At 45.6% G+C, this 20,917-nt stretch overlaps 1 protein-coding gene across 7 annotated transcripts in view; it reads left to right on the forward strand.

The window, feature by feature from the left end:
• The first annotated feature begins 354 nt into the window (after positions 1 to 354).
• Positions 355 to 20,917, forward strand: part of LOC147443407 (uncharacterized) — a 96,204-nt gene continuing 75,641 nt past the window's right edge. For 3 of the 7 annotated variants that reach the window (XM_086529277.1, XM_086529275.1, XM_086529278.1), the window contains exon 1: positions 358 to 811. In XM_086529277.1, the coding sequence (XP_086385403.1) occupies positions 706 to 811 (106 nt within the window). In that variant the 5' untranslated portion in view covers positions 358 to 705. Of the gene's footprint in view, positions 812 to 917; positions 1,087 to 20,917 lie in introns of all 7 variants that reach the window. The other 4 variants (XM_086529281.1, XM_086529282.1, XM_086529279.1 and 1 more) reach the window with 4 other exon arrangements.

Consider the following 20,917-nt stretch of genomic DNA (forward strand, 5'->3'; position numbering starts at 1 on the left):
TTGAGAAGAAGGATCTCGTGCAAGCACTGTATCACGTCTCTCTGTCTCTCTCTCTCTCTCACACACACACACACAAAACTTACGTTCATCTCATAAAGCACCATTTCAAGGAGCATCAATTTGCTCCTAAACAGATTCTGCTACTTTCCAACTATTGTTTTATGGATGTGCTGCTAATCATAGAGCGAGTATGGGCATGGAACATTTTCTTAAAGGGCCCCCTATTTGCACCTTTAAAGGGCCTATGGGGGAGCCCTCTAGAAGGCATAGAGAGAACCTCCGGAAGATTTAACCGAAATAGAATTCCGTAGCCATGCGACTCATGGACGTCGCTGAGTTTACAGGGGATTTGGCTATTGAAATAAAAAAGAAGTTGGGCCAATGGGCTCCCGTTGATTCCTCCTGGTTCATTCCTGTTACTTTCTTCTTCGTCCTCGCCTCTGTCTCCGGTTTCTTCCTTGCCTTCGTCGCCTGCTTCGTCCCCCTTCCTCTTCATTTTTTTGTAGTTTCAGTGCCGACGCAGTGCAGCATCGCCCCACCACAGGGATCTCTCTAGATTCCCTTGACCTTTTTATTTTTTCCAGCTGGGTACGTCCTACCGACTGCTACTACTACTACCACCCGTGCCACTATACTCTCCGATTAAACTTCAACATTCGTCCATCGCGAGTTCCTGCTGAGGCTGCGATTCCTCGTTGCACTGAAATGGAGGGTGCTGCTTGTTGCCACATCTCTGGCTCAGCTTTTATGTGGACCCACCATGGCAGAAGGAAAGCTCCTCCAGCTCTCCTCTTTCCCACCTTTAAAGCAGGTTTGCAGTATACAAAATAGTGCCCTCATCGCGCTGCTCTGTCGTACACGAATTAAGCACCATGGGAACACGATATTAAATTTTTTGTTCTTAGCATGTCATCCAGGGTTTATGGTCGTGAAGCTGTGAAATGGGTACGATAAATGACAACAATTGATTGAGGATAATAGGATATCATAACACTGCAGCCCCATTGGAGCTTTTCGGTGCAGTTATCAATGCATCAATAAGAGTGAGCCCCTTTCGGCTTAGTGAGAGTTTTGGCATCAGTAAAAGTGAGCTCCCATCGGCATTTGTAAACTATGAAGAGTTTCAAGTAACAAAGAAAGTATCGCATGGGGTGCCTATCTTTGGAACCAGCACATCTGAGTTGGGAATTCCGCCCCACTGTGTCTCGTCTTTAGTGTTCAATTCTCTTTCAAGTTCAAGTATTTGCTGTTCAGTTTGTGGTAGCATTTTTTTCTTGTCGCATGGTGAGAAGACTTGCCAGTTACAGCGATAGGTAGTAGAGTGGGTGCGCCAGAGGGGCTATCGGAGATAGTTCACTCCACCATTGGACTCTGGAGGGAAGCAGAGAAGTCCGCTCACTCCCACAATATTTTGGTTTGATATTGATGAGATATCAGACTATATCGACAGAGAGGGTGATAGAGTTGCACAGTTATTAAGTACTTGGATACCCTTGTTACTTTACCTGAATGATATAGTGCCCATTGCTGACTTGTCAGAGGGGCCACATAGAAATTGGATGCAATACTAAGCTATGCACATAATATAGATTTGTATGTGAACCTTATTTAACACCTCAACACAGTGGGTGAGGGTCTTGGCACTAATACTTACTTATGGTCCTACATAGATCTGGGGGTCGTTTTTAGGCAGGTGACAAATTTCTTCCATAGTAGCAGCTCTCAGCATGACCGTAGGACACATCAGTTTTCAGCCCAGGATGCTCCTAGATAGAGATACAAACTTACAAAGATTAGTCGATCTCAATGGCCTTGTACCTCTCGCAGATCATGTCACTTGACATATTTATAATGGTTGCATCTAGGCCATTATTGAGAGGCATAGAGAAACTCCTACGAGGTTCTTTGTAGAGAAGGAGTTGATGGCATGATACATCGGCTCGTGAGGGAGTTCATGTGATGCTACCCTGTGAGCCAGAGATAGAGAAGCATTACATATGTCACTAACCTGTATATAATGAGATATGGGGGACGATTTCATTGTCTCTTTAGTGAGGGATCCAGGCCTTTGTCTAGATGTAAGGTGCAGCGGAAGTGAATGTTGAACTTTGCTCAAGATGAGTGCTCCGAACTGTGCTCAAGGGTTCCTTTTACTTACGGAAGGGAGAGCCTTCCGTTCCCTTAGTGAGAGAGTGCAATGGACACAAACAAAGTGAATGGACACAGTGAATGGAGTGCATGAGACTGAGAGATAGAGAAGAGAATACGACACCAGAGACGTTGTAAAACCCTCCTCCAAGGGCCCCACTCTCGATGGCGAGAGTGGTCTACTATTGATTGCACAATCTCTACAATGCTTGGACTTGCCGACGATGAGGACGACGACGAGACTGCTGAAATCTGAAAACGCTAAGGGCTGAAATCTGCAAATCTTTATCTACTGAATTCTGACTCTATGTCGATGACGATGCGACGACGACGCGCCGAAAACGCAGATGCTGAAATCTGCGTTTTTCGGGCTGAATCTGCAAACTACGCTCGATCTGACGGTGCGGCGAGGATCTGCTGCGGGAAGGTGAGATTTGCGAAGTTCGGGACTTTTACTGCGGAGTTTGACTGCTGAAAAAACGTTGGTGCTTGTGGAGATTTCGTCGCGAAGATCTGCAAAAACGTTGAAGGGCCTTGCAGATGCAAAAACGCTAGAGGCTGAAAATCCTCCCACTGCTGCCGGATGTCCTGCAATGCAAAACGCTAGGCTTCTTGTTCTGTCTTGCTGTTGTCGGGACTGATCTGTTGTGCACAAAACGCCAGGTTGCGTGTGGATGAAAACGCTAGGTCCTTGCAGATACAACAATGCTAGCCTTGCTGATGTGGGGGGTCTTGCTGAGAAGGTGCCTATTGAACACACTGGTTCCTGCTGCCTCTTATGCCAAAAAGTGCTAGCACTAGGTTTCTTTATATACAACTTAGCAAAATTGCCCTACCTAGTTCCTAACAAAAGTCACTTAAAAATAATAAGTGAAAAATGTCAAAAATAGGGAAAATAGGTCTATGCACTGTAAACATGCTCCTGATGGGTTTTGATGGAAATCTGATGATCATGCTGTGTGCAACCGGAGGATATGCATCTAATCTAAGTGTCTGGTCATGCACGGTCTACGAACACTCACAAAAGTGCCATAACACTTCCTATCCTAGACTGACTTGACTGAACTGAACCCTGGTCATGTTGTAGCTTGTCCTCGGACACATAGGGTTGGATGTGTCACATGACATCCCCTCTTTTTCAAAGTGAGGTACTGGTACCGAACTGTATGGCGTCGAGGGAGATCGCCAACAACTGGCGGAATCCTGGAAGGGACTCTTCGCCGGCCCACTCTCATGTGTGGGTCGTGCGGTACTTGAACTTCATAAAAGTTTGCAACGCTTGCTTCTTTGGGCCGCGCCGAAAGCGACACAAAAAGTCTTCTATGGCTCCTTCAATGCTTCAACTTCGTCGAGTTACGCTTCTTTCTCCTTCAAGAATCTCCATGGTTGAAAATTCCTAAAACCACTTTCAACACAAAACCATGAACATACCTATTCCAAGTAAAGTGAGTGGAAAAAATCTTGTCTTCCTAAAAGACTGTGCATGCACTGTAGATGAACAAAGAGACGGAGTGGGCAGAAGAGACAGCAGGAGCATTGCTCAACAGGCACCTTCTCAGCAGGACCCAAAAGGCTTCTAGCGTTTTTGATCCACAGCAGCTTGGCTAGCGTTTTTGGACAAGACACGGCAGATCAGCCAGCGTTTTGCCCTTGGAGATCCCTGGCGACAAGATCACAGCAGATCAGCATAGGGTTTTTGCATTTGCAGAACCTGGGCGACAGAAACACCATTTTCAGCCCTAGCGTTTTTGCATCTACCAGCAATCTCAGCGTTTTGCAGATCTATCGCGACAGAATCAGCCCTAGGACCAGCGTTTTCAGTTTTCAGCACTTAAACTTCGCAGATCAAGTCCCGAACCTCGCAGATCTCACCTTCCTGCAGCAGTTCGTCACCGCACGGTCAGTTTCCGCAAGGTTTACGGTTCACCCGGAAAACGCAGATTTCAGCATTTGCGTTTTCAGTGCGTCGTCGTCATCGACATCGTCACCGACATAGAGTTAGAAGTGAACAGATAGAAGATTTGCAGATTTCAGCCCATAGCGTTTTTGGACAGCAGTAGAAAGATTGCAGATTTCAGCCCTTAGGTCGATTTCGTCATCCCCGTAATCATCGTCCACATAGCCTAGACTTGCATCAGTCACTTGCATTCATTTGTACCAGATTGTGCAATCATAAGTAGACCACTCTCGCCGACGAGAGTGGGGCCTTCGGAGGAGGGTTTTTACGTCTCTGGTGTCGTATCTCTCTATCTCTCAGTCTCATATACTTGCACGCGCAGTGTCCATTCACTTTGTTTGTGATCATAGGACTTTCCATTAAGAACATAAGAGTCTCCCTTCCATAAGAACTAAAAGGAACCTTGAGCACAGTTCGGAGCACTCATCTTGAGCAAAGCGCAAACAATCATTCCCTTGCACCTAACATTGGTATCAGAGCTTTGGCAGTGTTCTGTATCACTCAAGGAAAGAACCACAAGAATCACAAGAATTTGTTTTTGCTTGTTGAGGTCGCACGAACCCAAGTTCGCTTGGGCGTGTCGATTCCTAATCGTGTTTGTTGAAGAGTGACAGGAATCTCAGGAAAGAAGGGCTTGTCCAGCCTTCCCTTGTGTCTCTTTTCACTCATTGACCGTGCACTTAGCGGCCGGCCAATCGACGTGAGGTGGGAAAAAGCAACCTTGGTGTGAGCGCAAGGCTGCCAAGGGGAGCGCCCACGGAAAGGAGTAGAACTCGGGTGAAGAGAAGATCCTTCTCAAACGCGGTTTGCAAGCGAAAGAAAACCTCAAGAACCTCAAGAACCTCAAGAACTCAAGACCCGCAAGAACCCAAGTTCCTCGTGAACTTAAGAACCCAAGACCCCCAAGAACCCAAGTTCCTCGTGAACTTAAGAACCCAAGACCCACAAGAACCCACAAGAACCCACGATTGCAGAATGGTCATCACTCGAAGCGGAATGGATACTTTGCTTGGAGGTGATGAGCATGAGAGAGGCGAAGAAGAATTTTCCCCAACAGGAGGTTTTTCCGACCCTCCCCCTTCCCCATCTACATCAAGGATTGCACTAACTCCTATAGAGGCTTTGAAGCAATTGTTTCTTAAACAGAATTTAGAACGCGAAGCAAGAAATGCAGAAAGAATGGTAGAAATGAAACGCAAACACGCAGAAGACAAAGCAGAAAGAGAAGCAGAAAGAAAGGCAATACAAGAAAGGCGCGACCGACACATGCAAGAGTTCTTGTGACTCTTGTCTCACGTACCGGCACCGATGCAAGAGATTCGGGAAAAGGAGACTCTCTCAGGCTCTTCTTCCCCAAAGCATGATACACAAGATTCGCATGATTGTGAGAAGCATGATGATTTGAATGATGATGATAAGCATGATGATTTGAATAACAAGCATGATGATTTGGATGACAAAGATAAGCATGATGATTTGGATGCCGATGACAAGCATGATGATTTGCATGATCAAGATGCGATTTCTCACAAGCATGATGAGTTGCATGAAGATGATGTGATTGTTCACAAGGATGATGAGTTAGTGGATGCTTTTTCTAGTGAAGCTAACCTCGTTGCAGATTCGATCAATCTCGAAGGAACGATCTTGGCTTTCGAGTCGAGGTCCAAAGAACCCCCACAGGACGATTCGATCATTCAGGAAGAACTGATCTTGGCTCTCGAGCCTAGGTCCAAAGAACCCTCACATGAAGTATTATGTGTTCGCATGATTGATACGCACGCATTGTTCAAATGTTTCATTTGTGATCGTTTCCTGTATTTTAGTCAGCATCGTTATGTGATCTCTTTTCCTAGGCATGACTTATTGTATGTTGAGCACGTTTCTCTCATGGATGAGCACGAATGTATGCGGATTTTTCATGAAAAGCTGAAAAGTATGAATGTAAGGAAGTCACATTCCATGTCTCTTCCTTGGCATGACACAGTTTCCGAACGAGCACATGACAGTATGAGCACCAAGCGTGGGCATTTCCATTGTGTTTTGCCACAGTTGATTGCCCTAGATCATAAGAGAAAGATTCGATCTCATTGTTTGCACGTGTTTGATGAACGGTTTGTCACTCTGTCTATATGTTCATCTACGTGGCATACACAGTCTTTAGAGAAGACAAGATTTTTTCCCTTCACTTTACATGGAATGGGTATGTTCATGGTTTTGTGTTGGAAACGGTTTCATGAATTTTCAGCCATGGAGATTCTTGAAGAAGAAAGAAGCATGACACTCGATGAAGTTGAAGCATCGAAGGAGCCACAGAAGACTTTGTGTCGCTTTCGGCGCGGCCCAAAGAAGCAAGCGTTGCAGACCTTTGTGAAGTTCAAGTATCGCACGACCCACACATCAGAGTGGGCCGACACAGAGTCCCTTCGAGGATTCCAGATGCTATTGGCGATCTCCCTCGACGCCATACAGTTCGGTACCAGTACCTCACTTTGAAAAGGAGGGGATGTCATGTGACACATCCAACTCTATGTGTTCGTGGACAAGCTACAGCATGATCAGGGTTCAGTCAGTTCAGTCAGTCTAGATTTAGAAGTGATCTGGCACTTTTTGTGAGTCTATTTGTAGACCGTGTATGCCCAGTCACTTAGCATAGATGCATATCCTCTGGTTGCACACAGCATGATCATCAGTATTTCCATCAGAATCCATTAGAATTAGTTAGGGGATTTTTCCAGCGATTTTAGCCTATTTTCTCTATTTTTGACATTTTTCACTTATTATTTTTAAGTGACTTTCCAACAAAAGTAGGTAAGACAATTTTGCTAAGTTTGTATATAAGCAAACCTAAGTTAGCACTAAATGGCAAAAGAGGCAGCAGGAGTAATGCTCAACAGGCACCTTCTCAGCAGGACCCCAAAGGCTTCTAGCGTTTTTGCTCCACAGCAGCTTGGCTAGCGTTTTTGGACAAGACACAGCAGATCAGCCAACGTTTTGCCCTTGCAAATCCCTGGCTACAAGACCACAACAGATTAGCTTAGCGTTTTTGCATTTGCAAAACCTCGGCGACAGAAACACCATTTTCAGCCCTAGCGTTTTTGCATCTACCAGCAACCTCAGCGTTTTGCAGATCTATCGCGACAGAATCAGCCCTAGGACCAGCGTTTTCAGTTTTCAGCAGTTAGACTTCGCAGATCAAGTCCCGAACCTCGCAGATCTCACCTTCCCGCAGCAGTTCCTCGCCGCATTTCAGCATCTGCGTTTTCAGCGCGTCGTCGTCGTCGCATCGTCGTCATCGACATAGAGTCAGAAGTCAGCAGATAGAAGATTTGCAGATTTCAGCCCATAGCGTTTTTGGATAGCAGTAGAAAGATTGCAGATTTCAGCCCTTAGGTCGACTTCGTCATCCCCGTCGTCATCGTCGACATAGCCTAGACTTGCATTCATTTGTACCAGATTATGGAATCATAAGTAGACCACTCTCGCCGACGAGAGTGGGGCCTTCGGAGGAGGGTTTTTACAATGTCTCTGGTGTAGTATCTCTCTATCTCTCAGTCTCATACACTTGCACGCACAGTGTCCATTCACTTTGTTTGTGATCATAGGACTTTCCATTAAGAACGGAAGGCTCTCTTCCATAAGAACTACAAGGAACCTTGAAACACAGTTCGGAGCACTCATCTTGAGCAAAGCTCAAACAATCATTCCGCTGCACGTAACACATACTTTCATGTGCTCTTTCTACGAATGTGTCATGCCAAGGAAGAGACATGGAATGTGACTTCCTTACATACATACTGTTCAGCTTTTCATGAACAATTTGCATACATTCGTGCTCATTCATGAGTGAAACATATGCAACGTACAATATGTCATGCCTAGGACAAGGGATCACATAAAGACGACGAAAATACAGGAAACGATAACGAATGAAACACTCGTATAATGTATGTTGACTAATCATGCGAACACGTAATACTTCGTGTAAGGGTTCTGTGGACCTAGGCTCGAGAGCAAAGATCGGTTCTTTGTGATTGGTCGAATCTTCCCGTGGGGGTTCTTTGGACCTAGGCTCGAGAGCCAAGATCGGTGCTTCGTGATTGACTGTCTCTCCAATGAGGTTAGCTGTACTAGAGAAAGTATGAATTAACACATCATCCTTGTGAACAATCACATCCTCTTTATGCAAATCATCATGCTTGTGGGAAATCACATCTTGATCATCATGCAAATCAGCATGCCCTTCATTGTCATCCAAATCATCATGCTTATCATTGTCATTCAAATCATCATCATGCAAATCATGTGTGTCATGCTTGGGAGAAGAAGAGACTGAGAGAATCTTTTTTTCCTGATTTTGTGCAAACTGCACCTGTACAATAGAAAAGAGTCGCAAGAACTCTTTCATGTGTTGGTTGCTCTGTTCTTGTCTTGCTTTGTTCTCGCGATCAAATTCTGCTTCTCTTTCGTTGTTCTTGTGATTCAATTTGGCTTGACTTTCTTTGGCTTCCAAGTCGTACTTACGCTCTATGGCTGCCACGCTTTCTTCGTAGTCACGATCTATGGCTGCCATGCTTTCTTCGTAGGCCTTTCTTTTTGCTTTTGTTGCTTCGCATTCTAATTTCCTTTTCATAAACAACTGCCTCAACCTCTCCGTAGGATCTGGTGCAATCTTTGGCGTAGATGGGGAAGGGTCGGAAAAACCTCCTGGTGAGGAAAATTCTTCTTCGCCACTCTCCATGCTCACCACCTCCAAGCGAAGTATCCATTTCGCTTCCAGTGATGACCATCCACTGAAGTCTTGGGTTCTTAAATTCACGAGGAACTTGGGTTCTTGAGAGTCTTCGGTTCTTGAGGGTCTTGGGTTCTTGAGGTTCTTGGGAGTCTTGAGGTTCTTCTTTCGCTTGCAATCTGTATTAGAGAAGGATCTTCTCTTCACCCGAGTTTTACTCTTTTTTGCGGGCGCACGCCTTGGCGGCCTTGCGCTCACTCTAAGGTTGCTTTTTCCCACCTCAGGTCGATTGGCCGGCTGTTAAGTGCACGGTCCGCTCTCAATGAGTGAAAAGAGGCACAAGGGGAGGCTGGACAAGCCCTTCTTTCTTGGGTTTCCTGTCACTCTTCAAAAACACGATTAGGAATCGACACGCCCAAGCGAACTTGGGTTCGTGCAACCTCAACAAGCAAAAAAAAAATTCTATGGTTCTTGTGGTTCTTTCCTTGAGTGATACAGAACATTGCCAAAGCTCTGATACCAATGTAAGGTGCAGCGGAAGTGAATGTTGAACTTTGCTCAAGATGATTGCTCCGAACTGTGCTCAAGGGTTCCTTTTACTTACGGAAGGGAGAGCCTTCCGTTCCTTTAGTGAGAGAGTGCAATGGACACAAACAAAGTGAATGGAAGTGCATGAGACTGAGAGATAGAGAAGAGAATATGACACCAGAGACATTGTAAAACCCTCCTTCAAGGGCCCCACTCTTGATGGCGAGAGTGGTCTACTATTGATTGCACAATCTCTACAATGCTTAGACTTGCCGACGATGTCGACGACGACGAGGAGGACGACGAGACGGCTGAAATCTGAAAACGCTAAGGGCTGAAATCTGCAAATCTTTATCTGCTGAATTCTGACTCTATGTCGATGACGATATCGACGATGACGATGCGACGACGATGTGCTAAAAACGTAGATACTGAAATTTGCGTTTTTCGGGCTGAATCTGCAAACTACGCTTGATCTGACCGTGCGGCGAGGATCTGCTGCGGGAAGTTGAGGTTTGCGAGGTTCGGGACTTCTACTGCGGAGTCTGACTGTTGAAAACTGAAAACTCTGGTGCTTGTGGAGATTCCGTTGCGAAGATCTGCAAAAACGTTGAAGGGCCTTGCAGATGCAAAAACGCTAGGGCTGAAAATCCTCCCACTGCTGTCGGATGTCCTGCAATTGCAAAACGCTAGGCTTCTTGTTCTGTCTTCCTGCTGCTAGGGCTGATCTGCTGTGCAGAAAACGCCAGGCTGCCTGTGGATGAAAACGCTAGGTCCTTGCAGATGCAAAAACGCTAGCCTTGCTGATGTGGGGGGTCTTGCTGAGAAGGTGTGTCACGTGACACATCTAGCCCTATGTGTCCGTGGACAATCTACACCACGACAAGGGTTCAGTCAGTCCAGTCAATCTAGATTTAGAAGTGATCTGGCACTTTTGTGAGTCTATTCGTAGACCGTGCATGCCCAGTCACTTAGCATAGATGTATATCCTCTGGTTGCACATAGCATGATTATCAATATTCCCTTTAGAATCCATCAGATTCAGTCAGGGGAATTTTCCAGTGCATTTAGCCTATTTTCCCTATTTTTGACATTTTTCACTTATTATTTTTAAGTGACTTCCCAACAAAAGTAGGTAGGGCAATTTTGCTAAGAAAATATATAAGCAAACCAAAGCTAGCACTCAATGGCAGAAGAGGCAGCAGGGGCACATGCTCAACAAGCATCTTCTCAGCAAGAACCCGCAGTACCCTCAGCACCCGCGAGCCTTGGCGACCTCCCTCCCCAAGCCTAGCGTTTTCAGATCCCCATCATCGCCAGCTTTTCCTCAGCCCTAGCGTTTTTGCTAGCGGTAGCAGGCAGCCCAGCGTTTTGGTTTTCAGCCCATTCCGCAGCAGAAGAGGCAGTGTTTTCAGCAGTCAAACACGACAGCAGATTCAGCCCTAGTTGGTTGCAGAAGACCCCCATTTTCAGCCCATAAAAACGCAGCCAAAACAGTCATTTTCAGCCACCGAAACAGCCCTGAAATTCAGCAGATAGAAGACCACAGATTTCAGCCCTAAAGTTGTCGTCGTCATCATCGTCGTCGTCACTGGCATAGTCCCAGGTTGCATCAGTCCATTGCGTCGTCCTTGTACCACTTTGTGCAATCATAAGTAGACCACTCTCGCCGACGAGAGTGGGGCCTTCGGAGGAGGGTTTTACAACGTCTCTGGTGTCGTAGCTCTCTTCTCTCTATCTCTCAGTCTCATACACTTGCACACACAGTGTCCATTCACTTTGTTTGTGATCATAGCATTCTCTCATTAAGAACGGAAGGCTCTCCCTTCCATAAGAAGAAAAGGAACCTTGAGCACAGTTTGGAGCACTCATCTTGAGCAAAGCGCAAACATTCATTCCGCTGCACCTAACAAGGTGCCTGTTGAACACAGTGGTTCCTGCTGCCTCTTCTGCCAGAAAGTGCTAGCACTAGGTTTCTTTATATACAACTTAGCAAAATTGCCCTACCTAGTTCCCAACAAAAGTCACTTAAAAATAGTAAGTGAAAAATGTCAAAAATAGGGAAAGTAGGTCTATGCACTTAAAAATGCTCCTGATGGGTTTTGATGGAAATCTGATGATCATGCTGTGTGCAACTGGAGGATATGCATCTAATCTAAGTGTCTGGTCATGCACGGTCTGCGAATAGACTCACAAAAGTGCCAGAACACTTCCTATCCTAGACTGATTTGACTAAACTGAACCTTGGTCATGCTGTAGCTTGTCCACGGACACATAGGGTTGGATGTGTCACGTGACACTAGACTCCAAAGTGATGGATTACATTGATTAGAGATGCCTTGGACTTTTCTTGCTGGAGATATGTAGACACAAACATGCTTTATCAGGGAGTTCTACGCACTCAAGCGGAGGATCCATTTAGAGGCACTTGACATATTTCTTCTAGAGTAGCAAGTCTCAGCAGGATCTGAGGACACGTGAGTTTTTAGCTCGTGCGACTCTCCTATACAGGGCTATGGAGATGATTAGATAGATCTCCATGCCCTCGTATGTCCTGCAAATCATGTCATCGACATGTTTACCATTGTCACATCGAGGCCATCATTGAGAGGCATAAAGCAACTCCTATGAGGTTCTTGACAAAGGAGGAGATTGATTCAATGATGGAGTGACCCATGAGAGAGTTGATGTAATTGTTGAAGTTTTAGCATTTCAAGTGAATAGCCCAATGTGTTCCTAGTATTTATTTTTTATTTAGGTATGTACTTTATTTATCTGGCAAGAGTCTAGGTAGGGCAATTCCTTGAGGGGGGTACTTGGGGACCCCAAGGTAGTATGTAAGAAGCACCTAGTCCCTATTGTATTATAGACTAATTCATTGCCCAGTTGATTAGTTCAACAACACTCTCTCTCTCTCTCTCTCTCTCTCTCTCTCTCTCTCTCTCTCTCTCGTGCATTCTCTCTCGGCTCCGTGCTTCCGCATCATCGACTTTGACATGGTATCAAAGTTATTGGCTTGTGGATCATGAAGGAGAGCACGGCGAGGAGAAGAGGCGTCCATCGTAGCATTTTTGCTCCATTGGCGAACTAGAAGCCCCCGTTGCTCAGCATTTTGAAAAGCTTGGAAATTGATTGCGTTTTGGGGATTTGCTTGTGGTAGCGTTGTCATTGGCGTTTTGAAACACTCAAAGCATTAGGAGCGTGTGGCGCTCTTGGATCTAGGCTAACGAGGAGCATCGTCACCCAATTACTCTCGCGTTTCAAAACGCAATGAAGCACCTCTTATTAGCAAGGGTCAATTTATCAATAAGTGTCCTTAGCATTATCAATTTAGACAAGTCATGGGGTTTGAAGGAGCTTTGCCCGATCCAACATTATTTTACCTATGTAAGTGGCCCTAGGGGTCACCTCTTTGATCATCAGTCAATACCCCCATGGGCATACAGCCTTGAGAGCAGTACCCAGCGCTTACGTTTTCCCAACACCTCCAACATCATTGGATCCTTGACATTTTCATCCAGTACAACCAGCGTTTTCAGCCATCCATTCTTCAGCCCTACAGATCTAGCATTTCTAGATTCGGCCTTAGCATCGGCCTTAGCACAACGGATTAGCCAACGTTTTCAGTTTTTAGCTCTTAGCCTCGTAGATCCAAGTATCTACCGCAAGGTCCCATCAACATCTTGTTAGAGGCTACATTCCTGTCCGGTGGTGGCTCCAATATTTCCCAAGAGCAGATTATGGAGTGAGGGTTGTTTTGTGGCTGTGCCCGGTACGTATTCGAGGTGACTAACCTTTTCTCAGCGATGCACTCCACGATGTTGCCCATCCGGTAGGTTGGCATGAGGTGGGATCCCCTTTCCTAGGGTTTCCCGGGGTTAAGAGTCTTGAGTCTTTTGTAGTTTTGCTACTAAATATGTGTCCGAGGTCACTTTTAGTAAGTTTACATAGGCCATTTATCAGGATCGTGGGGTTTCTGACTAGGTAGGGCAATTCTGGTAATTGCCTATATTTGCAACCCTCCCCCTTGTACTTTTTGGCATGTGGTTCAATGCAGAGTTCCAATGTTTGGTCACACACTCTCTCTCTAGCGTTTTCCACTTGCTATCGTTTTCTGTGTGCGTGGCCTCTCTCTCTCTCTCTCTCTCTCTCTCTCTCGTTTTTCATCATCAATGATCTCTCTCCCTCTAGTGTTTTTGGACAACGATCTCTCTTCCTCTCTCTAGTGCTCCCTCTCCTTGCCATGTTGACACCCTACACCAGTCGGATTGCCGTCCTCTTACGGTGGGCAATTCGGGCTAGAGCTTGTGTATGAGGAGATCTATCGTGATAGATCTGAGATCTACTTGCTGACCGGTTTGCTCGCAGTTGTTGACAAGATCATCACCCCATTCACCTTTTCAGCTGCACCTTTGACATGGTATCAAAGCCATGGCATGCTCTAGAATCGGATTGGTGATTTGTGTGAGTTTTTGGTGCTAAATTTCCCCGATGAAAAGAGACAATGTGCTGTTTTTCACTCATTTGGGGCAGATTTTGGCTGCAATGGGCAGATTTGAAGATTTTCTTTCTTCTATCTCGACCTAGCCTTGTTACATGCCCAAGTTCTCTCACATGACGGAGAGGAGTGATGATTCTGACATGAATTCGGTTTGTGATGAACAAGTACATCCCGAGGTAGCTACCGCTGGTGGTGGTGAGCCACCTGTCAACGAGGAGTGGGGAGATTGGTTCCAGTTCTACTCCGCATAGGTGATCAACCAATCAAGATACCTACCCTTCCTACCTTTTCCTCGGATGCCATTGGAAAGCGACCATGATGGCGGTCTTCGACTCTTATGAGCTTGGGGGCTTTGTTATGAGCAACTTTTAAAAGCCAAAGGACCCATGCGGGAGTGAAGTTATGGGAGCGTGTCAATGCTCGGATCTAGTCTTTTATAATCCTCAATAGCACACCATCAGTCATCAGTCACATTCGATTGATGAAGGACGCGAAGTTGATTTGGGATTGGCTTTCTTCGCTATATGATCGAGTCTCTCCAATGAAGCGAATAGCCTTAGAGGTGTAGTTGAGGACCTTGGATGTGAAGAACTCATCCATGAGGGATCACATCAACAAGATGCAGGAGCTGCAATAGGAGATACTTCATATGGGAAAGCTTATCAGTTTAGAGGACATGGCCATCCAGCTTTTGGCCCGATTACCTCCTCGGTATACCAATTTCTATTCTTTGCTGATTAGTGGTGGACAATTGAATACTATTTCTTGGGACGAGATTGTTCCAATGGTGTTGGAGCAAGAGGAGCGATTCAATACGGGGAAGAAGTCAAGCTCTGAAGCTTTTGACTGGCTCTTCCAATAACAACAAGAAGAAGAAGCAAAAGGGTAAGAAGAAAAGCAACAAAAAAGAAAAGAAGAGCGTTTGTCACAAGACGGGCACCACGTGCCAATAGGAAAGAATAGACTGAATAGACTTTTAGCACTTCAATAACAACTGAACTGAAAGAGAGACATGACACGCGACACGGAGTGGCGGAATTCCACCCCAGAGAGTATTGGTCCCAAACCTTGGTGCCCCTTTCGGTATTTCTTTATATTGCATCAACATAGTACAAGCCGGTACTCCAGACTCTGCACCTTCTCCAGAAAGCATGCCAGAGAATGAGCCCTTGCCTCATATTTAAAGGCCCTAGGTCCCAAAAGCAGTTTTACATGAAAAGCCTTCAAACTCAAAAGCTTCTAGTCGAAAAGCAATGCCAAAAAGCTGCCAGCGTAAATCACGGAATTTCGTATAGCAGTTAACGTAAACGCGAAAATCCGTACAGCCTGCCACGTCATCATGTCAACGCAATTTTCGGAATTTGACCGTACAATTGCCACGCCATCAGTATTGACGCAAGTCTTTCTTTGTGTGTGTGTGTGGGTCCTGCTTTATTTTAATCCTTTATGTCACTTGGGGCCCCATCGGACGGGGTCCCCATAAATTGGTAGGACTTCTTCTTCTTAGGGTTTAGGTCCCTCAACCGGCATCTGCAAGTTGGCTCCCTTCTTCAGGGCTTTGACACGTCCGCAGTTTGTGACAGTGTTGCTGAAAAGGAAGTCTGAAGGCGGATCGGCATTGTAATCCATTATTGGCGGAAGTGTCTAAAGCGAGTTGGAGATGCTTCTACTTCTTCGGCGATGGTGGTGTAGTCACCAACCTTGCCCCATCGGACGAGGTCCCCATAAATTGGTAGGACTTCTTCTTCTTAGGGTTTAGGTCCCTCAACCGGCATCTGCAAGTTGGCTCCCTTCTTCAGGGCTTTGACACGTCCGCAGTTTGTGACAGTGTTGCTGAAAAGGAAGTCTGAAGGCGGATCGGCATTGTAATCCATTATTGGCGGAAGTGTCTAAAGCGAGTTGGAGATGCTTCTACTTCTTCGGTGATGGTGGTGTAGTCACCAACCTTAGCTCATTTGGAGATTCTACCCTCAGAGGTCGTCTCTCCAAGGACATCAGAGGTTGAGACGGCTCTTGTGGTCGGAGATGGTCGTGATTGGATTTTAAATAGTACACATGACACCTTCGAAGGATTTTTTGTTTAACATGCGGTGACACCGTGGTACTGTAATAGACTTGGACACTCCAAGTCGAGATTATACTGCGATACCACAAGAATTCACTTCAAAACAGTTCACAGTTCACAATTGATTTGACACTGGCCCGACGGAGTTCCATGCCTAGAGATATTGGCCCCAAAGATTGACGCCCATTTCGGTATTTCTTTTTATATTAATCTGCAACTCAAAGTACAAGCGAGTGGTCGGGACTCACTCTCAAACTTTGCGTCCAGATGCTCTGAGAAGTGAGGCCCCAACAACTCTTATAAAGGTTTACAAGGGATGCTAAAAGCAAAGCCCAAAAGCTTCAAAAATCAAAAGCCTTGCCAAATAAAGCAAAAGCTCTCTGTCTCTCACAAGCTCTCTCTTTTGAGTAAATAAAGCAGAGCTTTTAGCTCTCTCTCTCTCTCTCTCTCTCTCTCTCTCTCTCTCTCTCTCTCTCTCTCTCTCTCTCTCTCTCCTCTTTTGCGTAGAAAAGCAAGCTAGATTTGTGTAGCCCCAAAAACAGCCAAAGATAGTCGTAAATTACGCATTTCCGTACAGCTGCTGCCACGTGTTAGCTCCGCGTTTTGGGGCATGTCCGTTTGGTGCAGCCACGTCATCATCCAACGGATTTTCCAAGAATGTCCGCCAGCCGGGTAGTCCTTGCCAGAGGGTGTGTGTGTGTGTGTACTGGGCAGCCACGTCACTGAGTTGTGACATAAACACATCTTGAACATTGTAATCGCCCTCGATTACGGGTGCAAAACAGACAGAAGCCATAAATTGTCTTAGCAGACACTGACTGTTAGTATCGACGCACTAGGAACACACATTTAGCACATGTACCAATCAAGAGTCACATCACACGACATCACATGACAAATCACATTCAACATTCATTCGGATCTGAGACCATGATTTATCGGCAATGCATTTAGCAATCACATCTAGATCCACTCAGGACCTCATAGATGCCCGATTGACTAATCCCTATTGCAACCATGTCTATCAAGATCATTCAGACCGAAATGCTGCATTCATTTCGTCTATCAATTCCTGCACTTAAACAAGTCGAGAACAAGTCAGTATCATGTTCGGGAATTCCAGTTCATAAAGTCATACAACAGAATACTGTCAGCTCACAATATCCCCGAAGCTCAAAAGAGACATCAGTGACTTTAGTATCAAAAATCGAGGCATCTGTTGACAAAGGAGCGGAGTAATTCCCCTCTTGTGCATACCCACTGCACCAGATCTCCGGCCAAAGCAGAGTTCGGGATTCCATTTGGAATATACTATGCTAAACCAAAAGCTTCAAGGTAAAGATTCACTTTTCGAGGAGTATTTGCCAGGTCCTTCTCCATTCACTTTGCATCCAATGCGGAGTAGGTCTTGAATTTAACCAAGAACCGTCATTTCGCTTTACCTTCATTCTTTCCATGACAATTTTTGTTTTGGAACGAGTATCTGCTTGTTTTCGTCCATTTCGGGTTGCTCATCTGGCTTCCCATCATCGGGCACATTGCCTTCAAAAGGCTTCAAGAGACTCACATGAAAAACATTGTGAATTCTTCAAGTATCGGGTAGCTTCAATCCAAAGGAGACATCATTTATCTTTTCGGAAAATCTGGAGAAGTCCACACTATCTCATGCTAAGCTTTCAAGAAAGCCGCTCTTTTCTCTTTTTATTTCTCAGGCATGCCTTCTCAAAATGTAAGAGCACCCAATCGTTCTCCTTCAATTTCAAATCACGACGAAGTCGATTTGCTGCCTTTTTCTGAGATTTCTCGAAAGCCTTCCGGACCAAGTCCAAGTCCCTCATGAACTGGTTGGCTTCAAAGAAACATTATATCTGTCGTGCTAAGGAAGGGTGGAACCTTCGTAGCAAATTCAATAATCTCAAATGGCACCTTCCCCCTCAAGGAGTTAATCGTGTTTCTGTAGGCATATTCCACCAAAGGTAAAAACCTTTCCCATGTAGTCTTCTGATCCAACAAAGAAGAATTCAACAAATCCAGTACCACTGAATTAGCAATCTGTGATTGCCCGTCGGGTGGAATGATGACGAGAAGTGCAACCGCGTGCCTATGTTCTCCCAAATAGCCGTCCAAAACAAACTCGTGAACCTGGGGTCCCTGTCGGAGACAATCGTCTCAGGCATGCCATGTAATCTGAAGATCTGGGCAATAAACAATCGTGCCCACGCTGTGTTCTCTGGAGATCAAAAATGAAATCCATTGCAATACTTTCCCAGGGGTGGGTGGGTATGGGTAAAGGCTGTAACAATCCCTATGCTTTATGCCTATCAAACTTGACCTTATGGCATACCAAGCAACTGTGCACAAACTCGTCCACATCCTTCTTGAGTCTCGGCCAAAAGAAGTATCTCTCTACCCCTTTCAAGGTGGTAGCAATGCCACGGTAACCCATAAAAGGCGGACAGTGGCGTTCGGTTAGAACCTTTTCCCTCAACGGCCGTGTAACGCACAACATCGTTTTCTTCATCAAGTAGCCATCCCGAATAGAATATTCCGCTACTATCTCCCCTTTTTGTACTCAACTGAATACATCCGCAAAATCTGTGTCTGTGGCGTAATTGACCGGCATATCCTTGAAGCTTCTATGATGTATCGCGGAAATAGCAAGAACCTACTCCTCCGAGACAACGTATCTGCCACCAATTTCTTCTGTCGCTGCACATGGACAAAGTCCGGAAGTAAAACTGTGTCAAGTGTTTGTCCACCGCATCTGCTTTTCCGATAGCTGCTTCTGTGACAAGAAGTAGCGTAAACTCTGATGATCTGTGAAGACAGTAAAATCCGCTCCGAGTAGGTAATGTCGCCACTGAGTAAGAGCATGGATAATCGCCAAAAGCTCTCTCTCATAAATCTGTGCTGTCAATTCCGGCCTTGAGAACAGTCGGCTCTCTGATGAACCGCCGGTAGTAAGAACATAAGCCCAAGAAGCTTTCAATTTCATGGACATTCTTCAATTCGGGCCAATCATGGATAGTCTCTATCTTGGCCGGGTCCATCTGCACTCTTGCTGCTGAGACAATGTGTCCCGAATAGGTGTATCTCTGGGCTCGGCTCACACGGTAAGGTGGCCGGTTCTGTGGTTTGATTCCAAGTATCAGATCAATGGTATGATCCTTAGGACGAGCTGGTGGCAACTCGCCTTGCAGGCCCTTTGAAAAGCAATTGGCATGAGTGTGGAGAAAATCTTGGCGTTCTTTGTTCAGGTCAAAACATATTCGACCTTCATTCATCGTTCAGTTCTCTCCCAAAAAAAGTGAGTAAAGAAACTGAAGCATCTAGTACAATCTCTGAGCCCTTCATTTGTCAAAGTCGCTTTCTCGGCCCGGTAGTCAACCATGGCGTTGTTCTTGTGGTACCAAGGGATTTCAAGTAGGACGTCACAACCTCCCAAAGGAATTACGCAGAAATCCTCGTGCCCTAAACACCCCTGTCATTACAAACGAAGTTTGCCAATGATTGGTGTAATGGCAACATCCCGTCCGGGTGTCGCTAGAACTACCTCCGCTTGTGGCCTCAGCCTGTCGGGCGTAATTCCAAATCGAGCCGCCAATTCAAGTGAAAAGAAGTTGGCCTTGGCTTCTTCAAAAGAGCTTCCCGATTTTTTTCCTTTGCCCTAAAAACGACAAAAATTGTACTTTCATTCATTTGATTCGGTTCGGGTCCCACACAATGTGGTACCAGTTCTGTTATTTGCCTTTTCTGCCACGTCCCTCAGCTGCTTTGGAACTTTCTGGCCTTTCTTCATCCTGTTCATTTGGTGCCTTGTTAGGGCACTTCGTGGATATATGCCTAGTTTCCCCGCATTCAAAACACTTCCCCTCTCTCATATAGCTGATCCTTTGTTAGGTGCAGCGGAATGAATGTTTGCGCTTTGCTCAAGATGAGTGCTCCGAACTGTGCTCAAGGTTCCTTTTGTTCTTATGGAAGGTAGAGCCTTCTGTTCTTAATGAGAGAATGCTATGATCACGAACAAAGTGAGTGGATACTGTACGTGCAAGTGTATGAGACTGAGAGATAGAGAGAGAATAGAGATACGACACCAGAGACGTTGTAAAACCCTCCTCCGAAGGCCCCACTCTCGTCGATGAGAGTGGTCTACTTATGATTGCACAATCTGGTACAAATGGAACGTATGGGACTGATGCAAGTCTAGGCTATGTCGACGATGACGATGGTGATGACGAAGTCGACCTACGGGCTGAAATCTGCAAATCTTTCTATTGCTGTCCAAAATCTCTATGGGCTGAAATCTGCTAATCTTCTATTTGTTGAATTCTAACTCTATGTCGGTGACGATGTCGATGACGACGATGCAACGACGACGCGCTGAAAATGCAGATGCTAAAATCTGCATTTTCCGGGCTGAAACTGTAAACCTTGCGGAAACTGACTGTGCGGCGAGGAACTACTGCGGGAAGGTGAGGTCTGCGAGGTTCGGGACTTGATCTGCGAGTACTAACTGTTGAAAACTGAAAACGCTGATGTTCCTTGACTTTCTGTCGCGGTGAATTTGCAAAACACTAGGGTGTGTAGCAGATGCAAAAATGCTAGGGCTGAAAATCTGTGCTTCTGTCGTCGTGGCTCTGCAAATGCAAAAACGCTAGGCTAATCTGAGGTGCTTCTATCGCCGGAATCTGCAAAGGCAAAACGCTGGCTGATCTTGTGATGAAAACGCTAGGTGATGCTGGATATGCAAAACGCTAGGTCTCCTGGGGGGGGGGGGGGGGGGGGGGGTTTGCTGAGAAGTTGCCTGTTGAGCGTAGAGCTCCTGCTGTCTCTTCTGTCAAATAGTGCTAGCTCTAGTTTGCTTATATACAAACTTAGCAAAATTGTGCCTACCTACTTTTGTTGGAAAGTCACTTAAATTAATAAGTGAAAATGCCAAAAATAGGTAAAATAGGCTAAATTCACTGGAAAATTCCCCTAACTGAT

This window comes from Adiantum capillus-veneris, chromosome 14 (assembly GCF_014529385.1).
Source record: "Adiantum capillus-veneris isolate H3 chromosome 14, ASM1452938v2, whole genome shotgun sequence".
Classification (NCBI taxonomy): domain Eukaryota; kingdom Viridiplantae; phylum Streptophyta; class Polypodiopsida; order Polypodiales; family Pteridaceae; genus Adiantum; species Adiantum capillus-veneris.